We start from the raw sequence: 22,787 nt of genomic DNA, 5'->3' as shown, positions 1-22,787 counted from the left end.
ACTTGATGGTTTTTTTTTAGCAATGGTATGTTTAGAAATTTCTGGAGTTAGCCGGGGTAATAAGCTCCAAGCCATGCTTTACGGCGCTACATTTGGTGGTCGGGGTTACCCGTTACGCCTCCGAGAAAATGGCTCAGGTTGGGGGCAAAACAGAAATTTCAGATTTGGACATGGGGAAGTTGGGGAAGGTGGGAGGATGGTGCCAAGTGGCAATGGAATAACCCCACATGGGGGGGAGCAAATGACAAATGGAGGGTATAAGGGGGGGGAGTGGGTATCCCTTATGAGTGTATCAAAGGAGTTAATGCAGCTTCTTTGGCTTGCTTGAGAGGGCTCGTGGACTTTGGGGAGAGGAGGGGGCGCCCAATATGTGTTCCCACTGCCTGGATAGGCGCCTGACCATTTTTTGGTCCCCGGACACTGTCCCCCCCTCCCACTTGCCTTGGTCAAAAAGTGGCCGACAGCCCATTTTTAACCCAAAAAAGGCTCAAAATGGATCAATAAAAAGGTGCCTAAAGGGGGAAATGAAGTCGGCTAAGAGGGGAGAGAAAATACCTTGGCATAAGAGCCAAAAAAATCCCAATTTAATAGCTGCATTTCTCTGCACACCTGCAAATACTTTCTAGAGACCTCTTTTTTGGAGCTTTTTGAAAACCCCCGAACTTCAAATGCTTGTAATTTACTCATTCCTTATCGGAATCAAGCATATGGATGCTCTACGGACATCTACACGAGCCAATCTACACACTCATCTTCTCTAATTCTTCTAATTTCAAGTGTGGTTTATGCTAGAGCTGTTCTTCTCCAAGGTTTACAGGTGTTTAACACAGGTGAATTTGATGGTGTAGCTGTTGTTCTTTCCAACGGTGTGATCGATGCAAGGCTATAGGGGCATTCATTTTCATTGTCGTTTGCACTCCACAACGTGACATCACCAGGAAGAGCTCACTTTTGTCTCACACCAGAGGCACAATGATCGATCGAGCGAGTGAGCTGGGGAAATCCAGGCGCCCATGACTGCGGAGGACTACACAGCATCAACGGAGGCTTCATTAGAAGATCGGAGCACTCTGGCCAGGCATGCACGACGCCCGGTTAGACTACTGACCATGGAGGAGATTGATGAGATCCGCCAGCGCGCGATGCTAAATCTCTTGTGATTTAGCTATCCCGGCAAGCTGCCCCTTTTGCTTAGTTCACATCGACCAATCTAGGATCCCATAGTATTTTTTGTTTTGTTTTGTTATGTTGTTAGTTAGTTTGTTACTCTGACTTTGTATCAGATCCACCACATTGTAACTTTCTGGTCTCATAGGTCACTTTGGCCTTTTGAAGACGTTAATATAACATTTCATTTCATTTCTCTCTCTCTCTCTCTCTCTCTCTCTCTCTCTCTCTCTCTCTCTCTCTCTACAGTGTGCTGTATTAGTGTTACTTTGATCACTGCTGTCCGCATCCTAGCCGCTCAAAGCTAGGTGGTGCCCCCTGTTCACTTCTTGTGACGAGTTCGGCGTGCACGTTCCTGGCGTTGAGGTCCTCGGGGTCCGTTTTGCGCTTTGCGCTTGTCATTTGGTGCCCCCACGAAGGAGGGCTTCTCGAAAACCTTCAGTTTGCAACGTTGAAACGATGCATGTCATCGACCATGGACGAATGGTTGCGAGAAATCTTCAATTGGAGAACGGAGGAGAAAGAATTTGAAGAAGCACTGACCACCTTCATCGAGGTGCTACTGCCAAGTTGTAGCGACGTCGATATCCGAGAGGTAAGCTCTCCATCTTGCATTGCTCGTGCTAATCGAAAACCAAGAGCATCGAGAGGAGGGCTATGAAATGTGATCACCGCTGTTAACCAAAGCATTCTATCAATGAGTGCCAACAGAGGAGGTGAAGAAAGAACGGTGAGTTTTGCTTTTGAGAACCGCGTCAACACTCTCACATCAGTCATATTTTGTGTAGCACCAAGTGTTTTTTCCCCAGTGGTCAGAGAAGAGTTGTCAACTACATCAACCACTAAGTCCGAGCCACAAAGCCTAAAGCATTTAGTGGAAGCAAATGGGTCTACGCTCTCTCTAGGCCTAGAGAGTTCGAGTGAGGTACGAGCACCCAAGCGTCGCCCGCGCATGCAAAATGGAATGTCACGTGACACATCCAACCCTATGTGTCCGTGGACAAGCTACAACATGATCAGGGTACAGTCAGTCCAATCAGTCTAGATTAGAAGTGATCTGGCACTTTTGTGAGTCTATTCGTAGACGGTGCATGCCCAGTCACTTAGCATAGATGCATATGCTCTGGTTGCACACAGCATGATCATCAGTATTCCGTTCATAATTTATCAGATTCAGTCAGGGGAATTTTCCAGTGCATTTAGCCTATTTTCCCTATTTTTGGTATTTTTCACTTATTATTTTAAGTGACTTTCCAACAAAAGTAGGTAGGGCAATTTTGCTAAGTTAATATATAAGCAAACCCAAGTTAGCACTCAATGGCAAAAGAGGCAGCAGGAGCACATGCTCAACAGGCACCTTCTCAGCAGAACCCCAGCAGTACCCCCAGCGTTTTGGATTTCCTTTATCGCCGGGCATTTCCATCACTTGGCGTTTTTCAGCCCTTGCATGATTGCCATCCTCTCCAGTCCCCTAGCATTTGCAGATTTCCCCAATCGCCAGCAGAAGTCCCAGATTTGGCCTAGCGTTTTACTAACGCTACACATCAGCCTCAGCGTTTTTGGCTTTCAGCCCATTCCGCAGCAGAACAGCAACGTTTTCAGCCTTCTTGGACAGCAGACAATTCAGCCCTAGTTGGTTGCAGAATACCCCCATTTTCAGCCACGAAAACACAGCCAAAACAGTCATTTTCAGCCACTGAAACAGCCCCGAAATTCAGCAGTTAGAAGACCACAGATTTCAGCCCTAAAGTCGTCGTCGTCGTCCTCGGCATAGTTCCAGATTGCATCAGTCCATTGCATCATCATTGTACCACTTTGTGCAATCATAAGTAGACCACTCTCGCTGACGAGAGTGGGGCCTTCGGAGGAGTGTTTTACGTCTCTGGTGTCGTATCTCTCTTCTCTCTCTATCTCTCAGTCTCGTACACTTGCACTCAGAGTGTCCATTCACTTTGTTGTGATCATAGCATTCTCTCATTAAGAACGGAAGGCTCTACCTATTATAAGAACAAAAGGAACCTTGAGCACAGTTCGGAGCACTCATCTTGAGCAAAGCGCAAACAATCATTCTGCTGCACCTAACATGGAAAGCCGATTGAGGTAGGCTTTTCTCGCCCAGTCTGTTTTGAACCCAATATGGAGGATTGTGTGGACTTCAACAAGAGGTAGATGTATGTGGTGAAGGTGTCACCTTGTCAACACTTAAGGTATGCAACTTTAGTGGTCAGAGCCTTGCCCTACACCCAACATGGATAATAACAATAGGCCAGAGGTTTTTCCTTTCCGTTTCTTACAACACATGCATGTAAACGTATACATTGATAGGAAGATATTCTATCAGCAAAAGATCGTTTTCCTATTCGGAGCAGAGATGCTTGATGAAATCCTTAGATCCCCATGTCCCATCATCTTGCCCCTTCTTGATTACTACCACTCTTTTGATGTAAGCATCTTTATTCTGTTCTAGCCTTGCGCTCTTCTTAGCTTCTGTTTTAATCTATCCACCTTGCCCTGTAAGAAAGCCACTATAAGCCGCTAAGTCATTTGTGTTTAAGGGAGGAAAAAAAAGGAGGTTTGAAGAAATATCTTGTTTTTGGCAATGGCAAATGTTTCTTTCCCAACCTTCACGGGTAAGGTGGGGGAAGATGCTTCAGACTTCCTGAATAATCTTGAAATAGCATGTGTCGTCTCTGGAGCGATGATGATGCTTCGCGTCTACGCATTTTTTGCGTTGCTAATGAAAGTGGAAGCAAAATCATGATACAACGCCTTGGTGCAAGCCACCAAGGAAAGGTGGGATCTGCTAAGAGCAGCATTCCTAAGGCGTTTTGGAGAAGGTACCAGATCCGAGAAGCTATGGCAATTGCTAATGGATTTGAAGCAAGGAAGTATGGCTGAGTATGCAGCATACGAATCAAAGTTTGTGGATCTATGGGGACGATGGGTTGCATCGCTGAGGGAGGGTGAAGGGGCTTCCTGAAGAAAGACCGGTTTGTGGCTGGTTTATGACCAATTGTTAAAGAGAAGGTGAAGGGAAGGTTTCTTGCTATATATGAGGTAGCAGTTCAAGTAGTCCGCCTTAAAGATAAGAAGTTGCGTCTACAAGCCAGAACTACCGAGGAAGAGGAATCGGGAAGGGCCCAACCACACCTAGCCGCACCTGCAACAGCCGTCCAGAGGAATCAGCCACAAGACCGGCTGAAGATTAACAAGACCTGCTCAACCGAATCACCAACCAGCTAGAGAATCTTTTAGTACATCTGGTGCAGCAAGTGCATGCACTTGCCAGAAATCCAAAGCAAGGAAGAGGGCAATGAAGACAGAATCAAGACTATTATTGTTACAACTGTGGAGAGGATGGCCATGGCATGTACTACTGTCCTCATCCAAGAAGGCATAATTTCAACAGAGGAGTCCGACAAAATCAGGTTTCACCACTGAGAGCAAGACCACCACCACCGAGGGTACCGCAATAAGCACCACCTATCCAAATATTACGACGACCTCTGATACCACAGTCACCACCACATACCCTCATTCCACCTTTATCACCACCGCTAACTGGCAAGATGAAGGTGAAGAAACACATCAAGGGAGTAAAGGAGGGTAAGACCAATGCTAAAGAGGTAGACAGCATGGGAGTTAAGCACTCTAAGCTTGAGGAGGCTTCAAAAAAGGAGGAAAAGATAAAGGCCAAGGGGGAGTCAATCAAGAGAAAGTCTAAGCCACGACGAAAGACTTGACATTTTAGATTTCACAATTGGCGAGTCTATAAAATCTTGTGATCTTGTGAGATGTTTCTATGCAGGGCATGAGCATCCCTAAAGGGGAGGGCTACCCAATTATGTCAGAGAGACCATGGCTCATGGCTATGAGAGAAAATCAATATTTGGACACAAGATTTCTCAATATGCAAGCTAGAAAGGGCAAGGAGATCCCATACAATACGAGGAAGCAACAAGAGATGGACCTAGAGACTAGTGCACTCTCTAGTGATTCTACTACAACATCAGAGGAGGAGGAATTTACAACAATGAATAATAGTGACAACACTCTTGAAATCATGGGTCTCATTCTTACTAATCACAGCAAGGTGGATCCACCAGATGTAAAATTGTAGGAAGGAAGCATGAAGTCTTTGGAACTACACCAATCAAAGGAAACAATCACAGATACAACTCAAATGGTTGTTGTCAAGGATTGGGACTTTAGAGTCCACCTAAGGAGATTCTTAAGCTAGTGGATGTAATGGCAACCTATTGGCGATCTAGGTTTGTCAACCTAGATGTAGAGATTGTGTTTGATCGTACTGTGTTTGATGCATTTAAGAAAAGCTTTAAAGAACCCTTAGCACAAGGGGTGGTCATAAGGGTCACAGAAAATTGATCTCAATGTGAGAAAGATGGCAGTATGGTCATGCATTCATTTCGTCGAGATGAAGTGTTTTTCAACCAGTGGATTGCAAGCTATCTTTTGTATATGCTATGCACTTTGGTACAACATGTATCAAGCTTGTCTTTGAACTGCAAGGTCAATGGATTATTACCAGCGTTAGGAAAGACAATGGACCTTTTTGACAGCACCCAAGATGATAGAGACTCTTTTGCTAGCTTCACCGATACTGGTGAGCTAGGTTCTGAAGAAAACTGGGACTTGCCACATCAACAAGGAAGCCATAGATGGAGGACTCTTGGTACAATCTTGGGGATCATGATTCTAAGTATTGTCTTGGAAGGAGCTAAAGTGATTATCCTATTCTTCACTTGGGATCCTGGAGGATATTGGCACAAAATTTTGGAAGCCTACTTACTCAAAGGCAGTTTGAGTTGTTGATAATTGATGCTCTAGCCAGGGAGCCTTGTCAGGACGTATTGCTTTTCTTGAAAACAGGTGAATGTGCCAGAGATCTCATTAATGGCCAGAAACAATGGCTTGTCCGAAAGGCAACAAGATACCGCCTTATAAACAGCACCTTGTATTGTAAGGGCAAAGACCAAATGCTCAGGCGAGTGCCAATCTCCAGTGAAATCACGGAGGTAATCTCAAGTTGTCATGATGGTGTTAGCAACGCCCACTTTGCTCTAGATATTACCAGTAGAAAGATTCTACAGGCATGATTCTCTTGGCCTAGTCTGAACAGGGATGTGCATAATTGGTGTAAAACATGCAGAGCTTGTCAAGTATCCAATGATCGAACACTAACCTATGAGCCACTGACTCCTATCATCTCATATGGCCCATTTGAGAACTGGGGAATAGATGCAATTGGTCCTTTACAAAGGGCCCAATCAGGTAAACTGTAGATTCTAGTTGGTGTAGACTACATGACCCGATGGGTGGAAGCACCAGCCACCACACGCATTACAGCCCAAGAAGTGGCGAAGTTTATATTTGAGCACATTTGTTGCCGGTTTGGCACACCTCTGGAGATAATATCAGATAGAGGTCCAGGTTTCAGAGGCGACTTGGTGAGAGAACTAATGAAAAAGTTAGGCATCACACGCCGACACTCCACTCCATACTATCCTCAGTGCAATGGTCTAGTGGAAAAGGTAAACGGCATGATCTGTAAGATCATCACAGAACAGGTGAATAACCACACAAGTGATTGGGATAAGCATCTCATGGCCGCTCTTTGGGCCAACCGCACGACATTCCGAACATCACTAGGTTTCACCCCTTTTCATCTAGTATATGGAAAGGAGGCCCTTCTACCCATTGAGGTATAGATAGCCAGTTTGCGAGTCATGGCTAGTCAATTACAACGCCCAATTGCCCATCTCCGCAACCACATCTTAGATCTAAATAGGCTTCAGCTAGATAGGGAAGATGCGATCAACTACTATGCAACCCAAGCAGAACGACGCCGATTCACATTCAATCAAGGGCTTCAGGAAAAGGGTCTGAAGAAAGGCATGTTAGTGTTGAGATACGACAACAGATTTGACACTGGGAAAGATAAGAAGTTTCAACCTAGATGGGAAGGGCCATTCATTGTCAAAAAGCGATACGCCAATGGCAGCTACAAATTGATGGAAGCAGATGGCCGAATTCACAAGACCAAAGTCAATAAATGGAGGCTAAAAAGGTACTTCTTAAGGTTTGATCCAGAGTTCATGCTAGATATTCCAGAGGAGGGAGAACCCTTCAACTCCGCTGTTAGGGAATCAGAAGTAGAGCTAGAGACATGAACGCCTCTAGCAAGAAGGGGAGGGCTAATGATGGCCGGCTTTCGAAGCTGCGGCCGCGAGAACCAACCCCAGTCGGGAAGCATGAAATAGTAACAAGAAGAAGAAAAAACGTTTTTTCCTCTCTCCCTTGTGGACACCATCGCCACCCTCTCTCCCCTCCCTTGCTCGCGTGTGTAGTGGGCCGCCGCCTCCCCCATGGCACCACTCCCTCTCTCTCCTCTATTATTTCCCCCCCCCCCCCCCCCCTCCATTATCGCCACCCCTCCCTCTCCCTCTCGTTTGTTTGCAAGCTGCCAAAATTTCTCTCTTGTTCGCCACCAGCGCAAGGGGCCCCCATTATTCAGCTATCTCTCTCTCTCCCCCTTATCGCTCTCTCTCTCTCTCTCTCTCTCTCTCTCTCTCTCTCTCTCTCTCTCTCTCTCTCTCTCCTGTCCTGTGTCACCAAGCCCATAGGGCGCATAAAATAATATCTCCCTCTCTCTCGTTCGTCAACCCGGAAGCAAGGCCCCCCATGCATGGGTGCAAAATCTCTCTCTCTCTCTCTCTCTCTCTCTCTCTCTCTCTCTCTCTCTCTCTCTCCCCACCCTTGCCCACACGCTCTCTCTCTCTCTCTCTCTCTCTCTCTCTCTCTCTCTCTCTCTCTCTCTCTCTCTCTCGCCCCTATTATCTCTCTCTCTCTCTCTCTCTCTCTCTCTCTCTCTCTCTCTCTCTCTCTCTCTCTCTCTCTCTCTCTCCGTCTCAGTGTCGACAGCCAGGCCAGCGAAGCATAGGCTCTTACTCTCTCTTAACACCCACCACACACACACACTCTCACACTCTCCCTCCTTCTCTCCCCATCTCTCGCTCACTGTCTCCCTCCCCCTCGTTCAGACTCCCGCTCTCTCTCTCTCTCTTCTTTCATGAGTCGAGAGCAGCACCAGAACCCTCTCTCTCTCTCTCTTTCATTATTCACACACACACACACACACATACACACATACACATATACACCCTCTCTCACCCTCTCCCTCCCTCTCTCCCCTCACTCGCTTCACTCACGCTCTCTCTCCCTCTCTCGTTCTCTGTGTAGTCGGCGAGCCAGCCATGTTAAAAAAAAATAAAATCTCTCATTCACTCTCGTTCCCACACACTTGCCGACACACACACACACACACACACACACACACCACCCCATATATATACCCACACACTCCCTCGGTCTCTCTCTCACCCATATACTATAAACGCCACATGCTTTGCCCACACACATCACCACTTACACACATAAAAACACACCTACTTATACACTCACACACACGAAACACGTACATGTACACACGCATAAGCACATATGCACAAACACTTAAAGCGAAGAAGAAAACGAGCGCCACACTATCGACAAAAGAAGAAAACACCAAAATCACACAAAGGCAACAACGAATCAAGAAATGACGCCGAAGGCATGCCCGGGCCGGCCTCGAAAGTGACTAACGCGCTACACTGACGCACCAACGAGGCCCGCCATTCACCGGCATCTTGCCCACGACACATCTCCGCAATAAACATCCGTAGGGTAATCTATTTTCCCGTTTTCAAGCCAAAACCTTGTATAAAAACCAATTGTATATTGCCACCTCTCTCTAGGTGATGATCACAAAGGCCCATCTAGGAGATATCATGTTAAAGTTCTCATAAAACAAAGCAAGGGTCAACCATCTCGGACCCGGCTCCTTGCTTTGTCTCTCTTGATTAGGACCCTAACCTAATCAGATTATCATAAACTAATGCAGCCTGCATCTATAAAAGAGCACTGAGAGGTCACTATCAAGGAGGACTTGTGAGACTAATAGCGATTGAGGAGCACTCTGAGAGAGCGGTGTAGCATTTTGGGCAACACTCGGGCACTTGGGGGTGGAGCACTTGAGAAGGAAGCCATGCACACACGTTGACTCCAAGGGTTGCCACACATAAGAGTAGAATCTTTGTACATATGGAATTCTCCCTAGAGAACGCAGTATAGGCTCTCTCTCTCTCTCTCTCTCTCTCTATTGCCACGATCGCCATCTCACCAAAGCGAAGGTTTCTGTAAATATCACTTTGAATCAAGTTTGCCCTCACATCCCGAGGGGTTTTTATTATCTCTCTCTCTCTCTCTCTCTCTCTCTACGGTGTGTTGTATTAGTGTTACTCTAATCACTGCTGTCCACGTCTTAGCCGCTCAAAGCTAGGTGGTGCCCCCTGTTCACTTCTCGTGACGAGTTCGGCGTGCACGGTCCTAGCGTTGAGGCTGTCGGGGTTTGTTTTGCGCTTTGCACTTGTCATTTGTGTTTCTCCACTTTCATCTTGTCAAGACTGATGACGCTCACTACCTGGTTGCCAGCTAGTGGTGGTGGTAAAGGTGGAACGCGAGTATGTGGTGGTGACTGTGGTATCAGAAGTCGTCGTAATATTTGGATAGGTGGTGCTTGTTCTGGTACCCTCGGTGGTGGTGGTCTTGCTCTCGATGGTAAAACCTGGTTTTATCTGGCTCCTCGGTTGAAATTCTACCTTCTTATATGACGACAGTAATACATGCCATGGCCATCCTTTTTACAGTTGTAACAATGGTAGTCTTGATTCTGTCTTCACTCCCCTCTTTCTTGCTCTGGATTTCTGGCAAGTGCATGCACTTGCTGCACCAGATGGACCGAAAGATTCTCTAGCTGGTTGGTGATTTGGTTGAGCATGTCTTGTTGATCTTCAGCCGGTTCCTGTGGCTGATTCCTCTGGACGGCTGCTGCAGGTGCGGCTAGGTGTGGTTGGGCCCTTCCCGGTTCCTCTTCCTTGGTAGTTCTGGCTTGTAGACGCAACTTCTTATCTTTAAGGCGGGCTACTTTAACTGCTACCTCATATGTAGCAGGAAACCTTCCCTTCATTTTCTCTTTAAGAATTAGCCATAAACCAACCACAAACCGGTCTTTCTTCATGAAATCGGGTGCTCCTTCATCCTCCCTCAGCGATGCAACCCATTGTCCCCATAGATCCATAAACTTTGATTCGTATCCTAGCTTCAACTCCATTAGCAATTGCCAAAGCTGCTCGGATGTGGTGCCTTCTCCAAAACGCCTTAGGAATACTGCTCTTAGCAGATCCCACCTTTCCTTGGTGGCTTGCACCAAGGCGTTGTACCATGATCTTCCTTCCACTTTCATTAGTAGCAAAAAATTGTGCAGATGCGAAGCATCGTCATCGCTCCAGAGACGACACATGCTATTTTAAGATTATTCAAGAAGTCTGAAGCATCTTCCCCTACCTTACCTGTGAAGGTTGGGAAAGAAACATTTGCCATTGCCAAAAACAAGATATTTCTTCAAACCTTCTTTTTTTTTTTTAATGACTTAGCGGCTTATAGCGGCTTTCTTACAGGGCTGGGTGGATAGATCAAAACAGAAGCTAAGAAGAGCGCAAGGCTAGAACAGAATAAAGATGCTTACATCAAAAGAGTGGTAGTAATCAAGAAGGGGCAAGATGATGGGATGTGGGAATCTAAGTATTTCATCAAGCATCTCTGCTCCTAATAGGAAAACAATCTTTTGCTGGTAGAATATCTTCCTATCAATATACACGTTTACATGCATGTGTTGTAAGAAACGGAAAGGAAAGACCTCTGGCCTATTGTTATTATCCATGTTGGGTGTAGGGCAAGGCTCTGACCACTAGAGTTGCATACCTTAACTGTTGACAAGGTGACACCTTCACCACATATATCTACCTCTTCTTGAAGTCCACACAATCCTCCATATTGGGTTTAAAACAGACTGGGCGAGAAAAGCCTACCTCAATCGGCTTTCCATTTTGCATGCGGGGGCGACGCTTGGGTGCTCGTATTTCACTTGAACTCTCTAGGCCTAGAGAGAGAGTAGGCCCACTTGCTTTCACCAAATGCTTTAGGCTTTGTGGCTTGGACTTAGTGGTTGATGTAGTTGACAACTCTTCTCTGACTATTAGGGAAAAAACACTTGGTGCTACACAAAATCTGACTGATGTGAGAGTGCTGACGCGGTTCTCAAAAGCAAAACTCACCGTTCTTTCTTCACCTCCTATGTCGGCACTCATTGATAGAATGCTTTGGTTGACAGCGGTGATGACATTTCATAGCCGTCCCTCTCGATGCTCTTGATTTTCGATTAGCACGAACAATGCAAGATGGAGAGCTTACCTCTTGGATATCGACGTCACTATAACCTGGGAGTAGCACCTAGATGAAGGCGGTCAGTGCTTCTTCAATTTCTTTCTCCTCCGTTCTCCAATTGGAGAATTCTCGCAGCCATTCGTCCATGGTCGATGACGTGCATCATTTTAGCGTTGTAAACTGAAGGTTTTCGAGAAGCCCTCCTTCGTGGGGGCACCAAATAACAAGCGCAAAACGGACCCCAACGGCCTCGATGCCAGGATCGTGCATGCCGAACTCGTAATGGGAAGTGAACAAGGGGCACCACCTAGCTTTGAGTGGCTAGGACGAAGACAATAGTGATTAAAGTAACACTAATACAGCACACCATAGAGAGAGAGAGAGAGAGAGAGAGAGAGAGAGAGAGAGAGAGAGAGAGAGAGAGAGAGAAATGATGAAAACCCCTCGGGATGCGAGGGCAAATTTGATTCAAAGTGATATTTATAGAAACCTTAGCTTTGGCGAGATGGCGATCGTGGTGAGAGAGAGAGAGAGAGAGAGAGAGAGAGAGAGAGAGAGAGAGAGAGAGAGACTATATTGAGTTCTCTAGGGAGAATTCCATATCTACAGAGAATCTACTCTTGTGTGTGGCGACCCTTGGAGTCAGTTGTGTGTATGGCTTCCTTCTCAAGTGCTAACTCTCAAGTGCTCTACCCCCAAGTGCCGAGTGTTGCCCAAAATGCTACACCTCTCTCCCAGAGTGCTCCTTAATCGCTGCTAGTCTCACAAGTCCTCCTTGATAGTGACCTCCCAGTGTTCTTTTATAGATGCAGGTTGCATTAGTTTATGATAATCTGATTAGCTTAGGGCCCTAATCAGGAGAGACAAAGCAAGGAGCTGGGTCCCAGATGGTTGACCCTTGCTTTGTCTTATGAGAACTTTAAATGATATCTCCTAGGTGGGCCTTTGTGACCATCACCTAGAGAGGTGGCAATATACAATTGGTTTTTATACAAGGTTTTGGCTTGGAAACGGGAAAATAGATTACCTACGGATGTTTACTGCGGAGATGTGTCGTGGGCAAGATGCCGGTGAATGGGGGGCCTCGTTGGTGCGTCGGTGTAGCCCGTTCGTCACTTTCAGGGCCGGCAGAGGCATGACTTCGGTGTCATTTCTTGATTTGTTGTTGCCTTCGCGTGATTTTGGTGTGTTCTTCTTTTGTCGATGGTGTGGCGCTGGTTTTCTTCTTTGCTTTAAGTGTTTGTGGATACGTGCTTATGCGTGTGTGCATGTACGTGTTTCGTGTGTGTGAGTGTGTAAGAAGGTGCGTTTTTATGCGTGTAAGTGCTGTTGTGTGTGCGCAAAGCGTGTGGCGTTTATAGTATATGGGTGAGAGAGAGACCGAGGGAGTGTGTGTGGGTATGTATATGCGGTTGTGTGTGTGTGTATGTGGGTGAGCGTGTCGGCACATGTGTGTGGGAACGAGAGTGAATGAGAGATATATATTTCTTTTACATGGCTGGTTTGCCGACTACACGGAGAATGAGAGAGGGAGAGAGAGCGTGAGTGAAGCGGGTGAGGGGAGAGAGGGATGGAGAGGGTGAGAGAGGGAGTGTATGTGTGTGTGTGTGTGAATAATGAAAGAGAGAGAGAGAGAGAGGGTTTTGTTGCTGGTCGCGACTCAGGAAAGGAGGGGGAGAGAGAGAGAGAGAGAGAGAGAGAGAGAGAGAGAGAGAGAGAGAGAGAGAGAGAGAGAGAGAGAGAGAGAGAGTCTGAACGAGGGGAGGGAGATAGTGAGCGAGAGATGGGGAGAGAGGGAGAGAGAGAGTGTGTATGTGTGTGTGGGTGTGTGTGGTGGGTGTTAAGAGAGAGAAAGCCTATGCTTTGTTGGCTTGGCTGCGACACCGAGACGGAGAGAGAGAGAGCGAGTCAACGGGGGCGAGAGAGAGGGGGAGAGGGTGAGGGAGCATGTGGGCGAGGGTGGGGGGAGAGAGAGAGAGAGAGAGAGCGATTTTGCACCATACATGGCGAGCCTTGCTTCCGGGTTGACGAACGAGAGAGAGGGAGATATTATTTTATGGCCCTATGGGGTTGGTGACACAGGTTAGGAGAGAGAGGGGGAGAGCGTGAGTGAGGAGAGAGAGTGGAGAGTGGGAGAGGGAGTGTGTGTGGACGAGAGAGAGAGAGAGAGAGAGCTGAATAATGGATGAGGGAGAGAGAGAGAGAGCTGAATAATGGCGGCCCCTTGGGCTGGTGACGAACAAGAGAGAGAGATTTTGGCGGCTTGCAAACAAACGAGAGGGAGAGGGAGAGGGAGAGGGAAAGGGAGGGGTGGCGATAATGGAGGAGAGGGGGGAGGAAATAATGGAGGAGAGGGAGGGAGTGGTGCCATGGGGGAGGCAGAAGCCCACTGCACCCGCGCGAGCAAGGGAGGGGGGAGAGGGTGGCGGTGGCGTCTGCAGGGGAGAGAGGAAAAAACGTTTTTTCTTTTTATTGTTACTATTTCATGCTTCCGGTTGGGGTTGGTTCTCGCGGTCGCGGCCTCGAAAGCCGGCCATCATAACCACCGACCGTACGAGTTATTAGTAGCCTTACTATTATCGCAGAATACAAGCCTTGATGCTGACCTTGCTTTGCGAGCAAGTACGACCACTCAAATAGTCGTGTCGTGAAAACATTGCAGGTGAAGATGAAAGGCAAGGGTGCTTGGAGGTATTTCCAAGGGTTGCTTGTTGACGGAAGTGGATGCACGTTACATGTGAATGCGAATGCAAAAGAGGGATAGGGATCCTTTCTCCAACTCCTTTCATATCCGCATAAGAGGCAAGTAGAGCTTGGTACTCAAGATTTGGATTTTCGTGTATCCGATGTCGATCTTTGTTTAAAGACATAGTGATGAAGATGGAAGTGCGCGCGATGCGCAATGGACTAAGGGTGGGAGTGGCTGATAAGTCCGGGCTTAGGACACGAAGATTCTTTCAGAAAAAAAACTGAGAGAGGTTCTCTTGGGTTCTTGGTTCTGCTTGGGTTCTTGATGGTTCTCCCCTTGAGGTCGTGAAACCGAAGCACGCACAGAGCTCTGATACCAATGTCAGGTGCAACGGAAGTGTTAAAAGGATTTAGCTCGGATCTAGTACTCCGCACAATCGCAAGGTTACTTTACTTCACTTGAAAGAGAAACTGAACTGAACACAACGAAGAAGAGAGACTCAAAGAGAGATAAAAGAAACGACACAGCATGTTGGCTCCCAACCACTCGTAAGGGCCCCCTTTCTCTGTTGCCCGAGCAAGTACTTGCTTTATTACTTGCACACATGTTGATACAATATTGCTAAATGCTAAGATGCTGAGATGCTAATGGGTACTTGATGCAGATGCTTGGTACTGTTGAGATATTGAAGGGTGTCACCAGCGTGTGACTACTATCTATCCTTTTTGTTGATTTCTTTCTTATTATCTATTTACTTTCACTTTTTGGAAACACCCCTCGGGAAATCTAACTGCCCTGCATTGCATAGCTAGTGTGGAACTGTTCAGAGGGAGTCCAGGCTTGAGGGCAAGAGAGCACTAAGGTTGAACAAAGACTATGGTTAGCCAAAGTGGGGTCATTGACTAGCCAAAGTGGAATCCTTTGCTACAGAGGCTACATTTCAGTTCTGGATGTGGCCGCAGTGTACAAAGAGGGTCGGATGACCTAGAAAGATACAATGGCAGTATCTCCTAAAATTTAGGGAACTGCTATTTTGGGACCTGAAAATGTGTTGGCGTCATTACCTCCGGAATGACAAGGGGAACATTTTCTTACTCTGCCGTGAAGTCAACTGGGCAACCGGTTGGGAGATTTTTAGGCGGCAACCCCGAAACGGGAAAATGCTTGTAAATGTGCCAAGTGGCACATTTTGGTGCAGTTTCCAATGCAAGGAGGAGTTGGCGCTGAATTTGAAGGGAAGAAGGGCTCATTTGCTGATTTTGTCACAAGTTAAGAGCTATGTAGTGCTTGCTTTCCCTCTTATGCACAGTGCGGTGCCAAGAGTGATTCCCTGCACGCTACGCATTGCCCTCTCTCTCCCCTATAACAGTATGTTATGCCCCTCTAGTGGGCTCTTCATTTGACCAATGTACAGTTGTGTGGGTTCATGCGCGATTGCCGAGGCAAGAGCCTCTTGCACAGGTACTGGATTAGCTAGCGGCTAATCCCCCCGCAGGTACAGGTGAATTCGGAGAGGTTTCATTCCAGAAATCTCGTCCGATTCATAGGGCAAGTAGCCCTACAGGTGCGGGAGCTCGAGGACTTGCTACGGATGCGACCGGCACGTGAAATGGAGCCCGAAACAGTAAATTACAGCCTGCTGTGTATTTTTGCAGGTTTAGGGTTTTGGCCCTAAACGGACCCTAATACCCCCAGGAGGTTCAAGGACGCAAGGGGACCGCTGTACAGGCGATCTGGCGCATTTTCAGGGCTGAAAACAGAGAATTCAGCGTGCTGCAGATTCTCGCCAGGTTTTGCAAAGTGCCCATATGCGTCAAGAAAGTCATTTAATGCGTGGGAATACTGACCGTGAAAGGTTCTAGTACAGTTATGTTGCCGAAATCAGGCCAGAACAGTCAAAATTCAGCCAAGGTTGTGCGGGGCAGCTCGGAAAGAACCACAACGTTTATTCCCTCTTTTACACAATAAAGAAATACCGAAAGGGGCGCCTAAGTTAGGGGCCAATCTGGTGTCGGTCTTCTCATACAGGTGCATTCTAGCATCTGTATCCCATTCCCCTCTTTTGTGTCACTATAGCGCAGGTATAATAGAGGACTAATAATGGGTGAAAGCTAAATCAAGGTTTGAAGTAAAGTCTACCGCCCTTTTTGGATTGAACAGGCCGGTTTCATGGTTCTATCGACGGGATTAAATCACTTTTTCCCATAGAAGTGAGCCTTGGTCAGGTTGGGCTTGAAGACACAGGGGATCATAGACCAGACACAGGGAATTGCAATTATGGTTGACAGACCAGATGATGTGACTGAAGAGGTTTCCTCTTCACAGGGTCAACAGACACATGAAGTGGGTGAGTCCTCAAGACCACCACAGACAGATGATGATATATTCAGGACCCAGTTGGCTACTGCAGAACCCGAGGTTTTTAGCCTTTCTGCAACCTCTTGTTCCGTCTCAGCAAGTTGGGTCACTGGATCATATTCAAAAGCCTGTTAAGGCTCGAGCACAGGTGATTCATACTGCACAGTCAATGGAAACACCTGTACACTTGACGGAGAACATGCAATCTCCACAACCTGTGCCTAAGGTGCAAGAACAGGTGGGTGAGATGCCAGTCTTTCAAGCTGTACGAGTTCAGCCCGCCACCTTTCAACAGCCTATAGCTGGTTCTAATGGGCAGGGAACCAATCTACAGGCTATGCAACAAGTCTTCCCACCACCTTCAGTACACCCTGGCTATTTTGGAGGTGGATCGGTATTCCAGAGCATGCCTGGTCATGCACTTGGAAATCAGTTTTACACGCCAGGAACAGTGTTCGGGGGTGCTCAAACGATGATGCCTAACCCCATGTATGGTGTCACGGGCATGCAACCAGGGTTTCAGAGCACTCAGGGCCAATTTGGGATGCCACAGGCACATTTTGGTATGGCTGGAATTACAAATCAGCAGCCAAATATGGCATTTCCAGGTCAACTAAATTGCGGTCAGGGGACACAAATGAACCCTAACAGTGTTCCCATGTTTTAGTCACCTCCATATGACAATTTGACGCCGCTGGAGAGGCCAACTCCGTACAAAGAAGGTGGCAAAGGTGTGTCATTCACGACCTTTACAGGGTTTGATGACAGGAAGAAGGCTCTCTCAATCCTCCAGCAGTTTGACAAGGCCTATGTAGGGGGAAACTTTACAGAGGCTTCAAAGGTCCGCAAAGCAGCCACTTTCTTGATAGGGAATGCGGAACAATGGTGGAGAACTTTATTGCTTCACGGGCAAGCTCCGTCCACATGGATTTACTTCAAGCAGATTTTTGCAGCAGCATGGTTATCTGATGACTTTGAAGCAGATGTCATGACAGAATGGCACCAGCTTAATGCTGCCACTTGCAGAAATCTGGATGATTACAATCGGAAGTTTTGGAAAGCTCTACTTTCAGTAACTTCCTATAGGTTTGTGCCATTGACAGAACAGATTGAAATATACTGTTGTGGCCTACCTAAAGGATTGAGAAAGTACTGTACGAAGACAAAAGTCACTACTTTGACGCAGCTCATCGAGGTAGCAAACACTGGCAATGGTTTGCTCAAGGGAGAAGATTGTGAATTTAACACTGGCGTCAAGGCAGGATCAGGCAAGAAAAATTCAACCAAGAAGCACGTTCCCAATGAGGCTCCTAAAGGGACTCGGGAGTCAGCCAACGCAGGGAAAGATAAAGCTACGGCTGAGTCAGAAAAGGGACCAGCAAAGAAATGGAAAAGACGTTTTCCTCGCAAGTCAGAAGAGCAAAAGAAGGTCCCGAGGACAGAGAACAAATGCTTTATATGTGAGCAGCCTGCCACATTGCTTACAATTGTCCTACAAAGAAAAGGCCAGCTGATTCTGAAGACAAGGAGGATAGGAAAGGAAAGAAGCCCATGGCTGGTCTAGTGCCAAATATGGTGGGCGACAAGCCAAATTCAGATGCAAGTGAGCTTTGTACAGCATGGGGAAAAGTTAGGGATCAAACAATGCTTATCTTCTTTGATCCAGGTGCCAAAGCCAACTTTATTTCCCCAGAATTGGCTTCAAAGTTGGGAATCAAACCTGAAGAGATGGGGTATACAGCAGAGGCAGGTTTGGCATGTCCTGGCCATACATAAGTTGTGACACCCATCATTTGAAAGTTGCGCCTACATATCCAGTCCTATGTAGATGCTGAAGAATTTTACATCATGCCACTGGACGGATGTGATGTGTTGTTAGGTATTCCTTGGTTGTTTCGTGTACAGGGAATCATGGATGCCTACAACAAAAAGATCACTGTACAGAGCAAGGGAAAGACTCATATTCTGGATGTAAAGCTTAAAGGGGAGTCTATTCCCACTGTATCAGCTTCTGCTATTACTTCTGTAATGAAAAAGCATCTTTCTGCGTACTTGGCTTTTGCACGTGAAGTGTCAGATTGTGATGAATCAAATTTATCTATGCTAGATAAAGAAAGGTCAATGTTTTTACAACAGTATAGTGACTGTTTTTCCGATTCATTACCGTCTCAATTACCGCCATAGAGACCCGAGGACCATGCGATAGATTTGGTGCCAGGCAGTAGCCCACCAAATAAGCCTCCGTACAGGGTTAGTGCGGCTCAGCAGAAAGAGATAATGGGCCAAGTACAGGAGCTGTTAGAAAAGGGGCTGATTCAGCCCAATTCATCTCCATTCTGCTCTCCAGTGTTGTTGGTGCAGAAAAAGGATGGCTCATGGCGTATGTGCATCGACTACCGTGCACTGAACAAGAATACCATCAAGAATAGGTTCCCTATACCTAGAATTGATGATATTATGGACAAATTAGAAGGAGCAGCTATGTTTAGCAGGATAGATCTAAAGAGTGGGTACCATCAGATCCGCATTAGATCAGAGGATGTGCACAAGACTGCTTTTAGAACAACGTTTGGCCTTTACGAATTGTTAGTGATGCCCTTTGGTCTCACAAATGTTCCTGCTACGTTCAATAGGATGATGGACAGAATTTTCCATCCACACGAGCAGTTTGTTGGTACATTCTTTGATGACATGATAGTCTATTCAAAGAATGAAGAGGAGCATAGGCATCACTTGGCCATTGTGTTCAAAGAGCTACGCAGTCATAGGTTGCTCATCAAAGCAAAGAAAAGTGAGTTTTTTCTGGAAGAGATTCACTTTCTGGGACACATTGTCTCAAAGGATGGTGTCGGAATGGATCCTGCAAAAGTTGAAGCGATCAAGTCATGGCCAGATTTGAAGACGGTGCACGATGTCCGAAGCTTTTTGGGACTATGCTCCTATTACAGAAGGTTTATCCGAAATTTCGCTGAGATTGCTTCACCTTTATATACTCTTCAAAAGAAGGCAGTCACCTTTAGATGGACACAGAAAGAGATTTCAGCTTTTAATCTCTTAAAGGAAAAGATGACTTCGGATCCAGTCATTGTGTTGCCGGATCTTAGGAAGTCATTTGTGGTCCAGTGTGATGCCTGCGCTAGTAGCATTGGTGCAGTGCTAATGCAAGATGGCAGGGTAGTAGCCTATGAGAGCAGAATTTTGCAAGGGCCAGAGATGACCATGCAGGTCTATGAGAAAGAGTTACTGGCTGTGATTCATGCGCTCTTAAGTTGGAAACACTACCTGCTAGGTGCAGACTTTGTTGTCCAAACGGACCATCAGACCTTGCGATACTTCTTGATACAGACAAAGTTATCTGAGAAGCATATGCGATGGGCAAATATCTTGTCCATGTTCCATTTTCAGATTGTGCATGTAGAAGGCAAGAAGAACGTTGTGGCTGATGCCTTGTCAAGGAAGCCACAAATTTCAGCTGTGTCGATTCCTTATCATCATGAACTTGATGATATGAGAGAACAGTATGCAAATGATGAAGATTTTGCAAGGATCTTCGAGCAACTAATGGATGGACAACGTCATGAACACTATCTTCTCAGAGATGGGTTCATGATGATGCATGGCAGATTGTGTGTCACAAAGCCATTGCGACGCAAAGTTATGGCAGAGAGTCATGTCCCACCATATGCAGGGCATCGTGGTATCGATGCTACAGTTAAAGCGGTTGAGACATTCTTCTATTGGCCTACATTGAGAAGGGATGTGGATGCCTTTGTGCGAGAATGCCTAATATGCCAAAAGGTCGAGTTTGACAGGCAAAAGGCACCAGGGTTATTGCAACCACTACCTATTCCAGATAAACCATGGGAAAGTATTGCTATGTATTTTATCTTTCATCTTCCGAGAACGCAGACAGGAAACGATGGTATTTGGACCATTATTTGTAGATTTAGCAAACAGGCTCTTTTGATTCCTGTCAGGAAGAAGATAAAGCCAGATCTGATGGCACGCTTGTTTATGAGCAATATTTTCAAGTATCATGGCATGCCACAGTCGATTGTTAGCGACCGTAATCCACGCATGACAAGTTGGTTCTGGAGAGGCTTGTTTGAGAATATGGGCACAACGCTCAAATTCTCTTCGTCATTTCATCCTCAAACAGATGGGCAGTCAGAAGAGGCAAATTCTACTGTCCTAGATCTGCTGAAGTGCTATGTGTCAGAGCATAAAGGAAAGTGGGAGCAGTATTTTCCATTGGTGGAGTATGCATACAATAATACAGTGCATTCATCAATTGGCAAGGCATCCTTTGAGATAGTTGAAGGTGGCAAGAAAGTTCCTCCCATATTGCATACAAAGGACAAGATATTTGAAGCAGATAAGTATGTTCAGGACATGGATGAAATGTACAAGAAGGTCAAAGTGGCCTTAGAAAAGACTCAAGCAAAGCAAAAGAAAGCAGCTGATCGTCACCGTCATGAAGTGGTATATTCACTTGGTGATTGGGTGCTTTTGCGCTTTGAAAAGGCAAGGTTAAAGAAGATGAAGGGCAAGGAAAGACTGTTTCCAAAGCTCAGCATACGTTACTATGGGCCTTTTCAAGTGTGCGACATAATCAGTGATGTTGCATATAGGCTGAAATTGCCTGACAGTTGGAAGATTCACAATGCGTTTCATTTGAGTCTTCTCAGACCCTATGTGGGTGATGTGCCAGAAGATATGCCAGCTGAAGATAAGCCGGAAGTCGGGGAACTTGACGAGATCTTGGTCCCTGAACAGATTTTGGCACACAAAGAAAGGAAAGTGAAAGGCAAGGTTGCTAGGCGCTACTTGGTAAAGTTCAGAAACTACCCACCAATGGATGCTAAGTGGATGGAAGAAGGTGAACTTGTAGAGTCACCAACTGTGTTATCACTTTACCTTGAAGCCTTCAATTTGCAACCTACCTTGACCCCTTGAGTTTCCAAGCTCCATGGATTGTCAGTGTGACAATGGCTTCTGAAACAAATGATGTACATGGTATTTAAAGGGAGCTCAAATGAAATACATGTTACATGAATGTTAGAGCTGTACAGATTGTCAGTTTGGCAATTGCTCTTATGGAATGTCCAAAAGTTTGGTTAGTGCTATAGAAGTGAGTATTTCTTGTCCGTTTGTCAAGGATACAGTAATTGCTTCTATTAAAGAGTACATGTGTAACTGCATTCTTAAACTGTGGGTTTGGGTATGCTCGAAAGTGTTACGGGATCCAACGTGTACTATAAGACAGTTGCAAAATGTGCAGCTACCATTTTGTCATTGGAAAGTTAGTGACTCAAAGCAATGGCAGAGTGCGCAGCTACCACTATGTCATTTGGACAGGGTTCACACGCAGGCAATACATGAGTCGACGAGGTGTTGAATACACCAGGGTTGACAATGAGCAGTGTACAAAGAGGGTCGGATGACCTAGAAAGATACAATGGAAGTATCTCCTAAAATTTAGGGAACTGCTATTTTGGGACTTGAAAATGTGTTGGCGTCATTACCTCCGGAATGACAAGGGGAACATTTTCTTACTCTGCCGTGAAGTCAACTGGGCAACCGGTTGGGAGATTTTTAGGTGGCAACCCCGAAACGGGAAAATGCTTGTAAATGTGCCAAGTGGCACATTCTGGTGCAGTTTCCAATGCAAGAAGGAGTTGGCGTTGAATTTGAAGGGAAGAAGGGCTCATTTGCTGATTTTGTCACAGGTTAAGAGCTATGTAGTGCTTGCTTTCCCTCTTATGCACAGGGCGGTGCCAGGAGTGATTCCCTGCACTCTACGCACTGCCCTCTCTCACCCCTATGGCAGTATGTTATGCCCTTCTAGTGGGATCTTCATTTGACCAATGTACAGTTGTGTGGGTTCATGCGCGATTGCCGAGGCAAGAGCCTCTTGCACAGGCACTGGATTAGCTAGCGGCTAATCCCCTGGCAGGTACAGGTGAATTCGGAGAGGTTTCACGCGAGAAATCTCGTCCGATTCAAAGGGCAAGGTGCGGGAGCTCGAGGACTTGCTACGAATGCGACGGGCATGCGAAACGGAGCCCGAAACAGTAAATTACAGCCTGCTGTGTATTTTTGCAAGTTTAGGGTTTTGGCCCTAAACGGACCCTAATACCCCCAGGAGGTTCGGAGACACAAGGGGACCGCTGTACAGGCGATCTGGCGCATTTTCAGGGCTGAAAACAGAGAATTCAGCGTGCTGCGGATT

The 22,787-nt window shown here is 46.4% G+C and overlaps 2 protein-coding genes across 2 annotated transcripts in view; both read left to right on the top strand.

The window, feature by feature from the left end:
- The window catches only part of LOC147422123 (CBS domain-containing protein CBSCBSPB3-like), a 111,785-nt gene that overhangs the window by 34,870 nt on the left and 54,128 nt on the right, over nucleotides 1-22,787 (top strand). The gene's annotated exons all lie outside the window — the stretch shown is intronic.
- Nucleotides 1,643-21,511, top strand: LOC147422124 (uncharacterized). The gene is made up of 4 exons (XM_086502382.1): nucleotides 1,643-1,762; nucleotides 4,976-5,275; nucleotides 17,223-17,645; nucleotides 21,314-21,511. Exons 1-4 carry the CDS (start codon nucleotides 1,643-1,645, stop codon nucleotides 21,509-21,511), a joined length of 1,041 nt encoding a protein of 346 aa, XP_086358508.1.

Source organism: Adiantum capillus-veneris, chromosome 27, assembly GCF_014529385.1.
Source record: "Adiantum capillus-veneris isolate H3 chromosome 27, ASM1452938v2, whole genome shotgun sequence".
In the NCBI taxonomy this organism is placed as follows: Eukaryota; Viridiplantae; Streptophyta; class Polypodiopsida; order Polypodiales; family Pteridaceae; genus Adiantum; species Adiantum capillus-veneris.
Note: the sequence above shows the minus strand (reverse complement) of the source record. Positions and strands in the feature narration are given on the sequence as shown.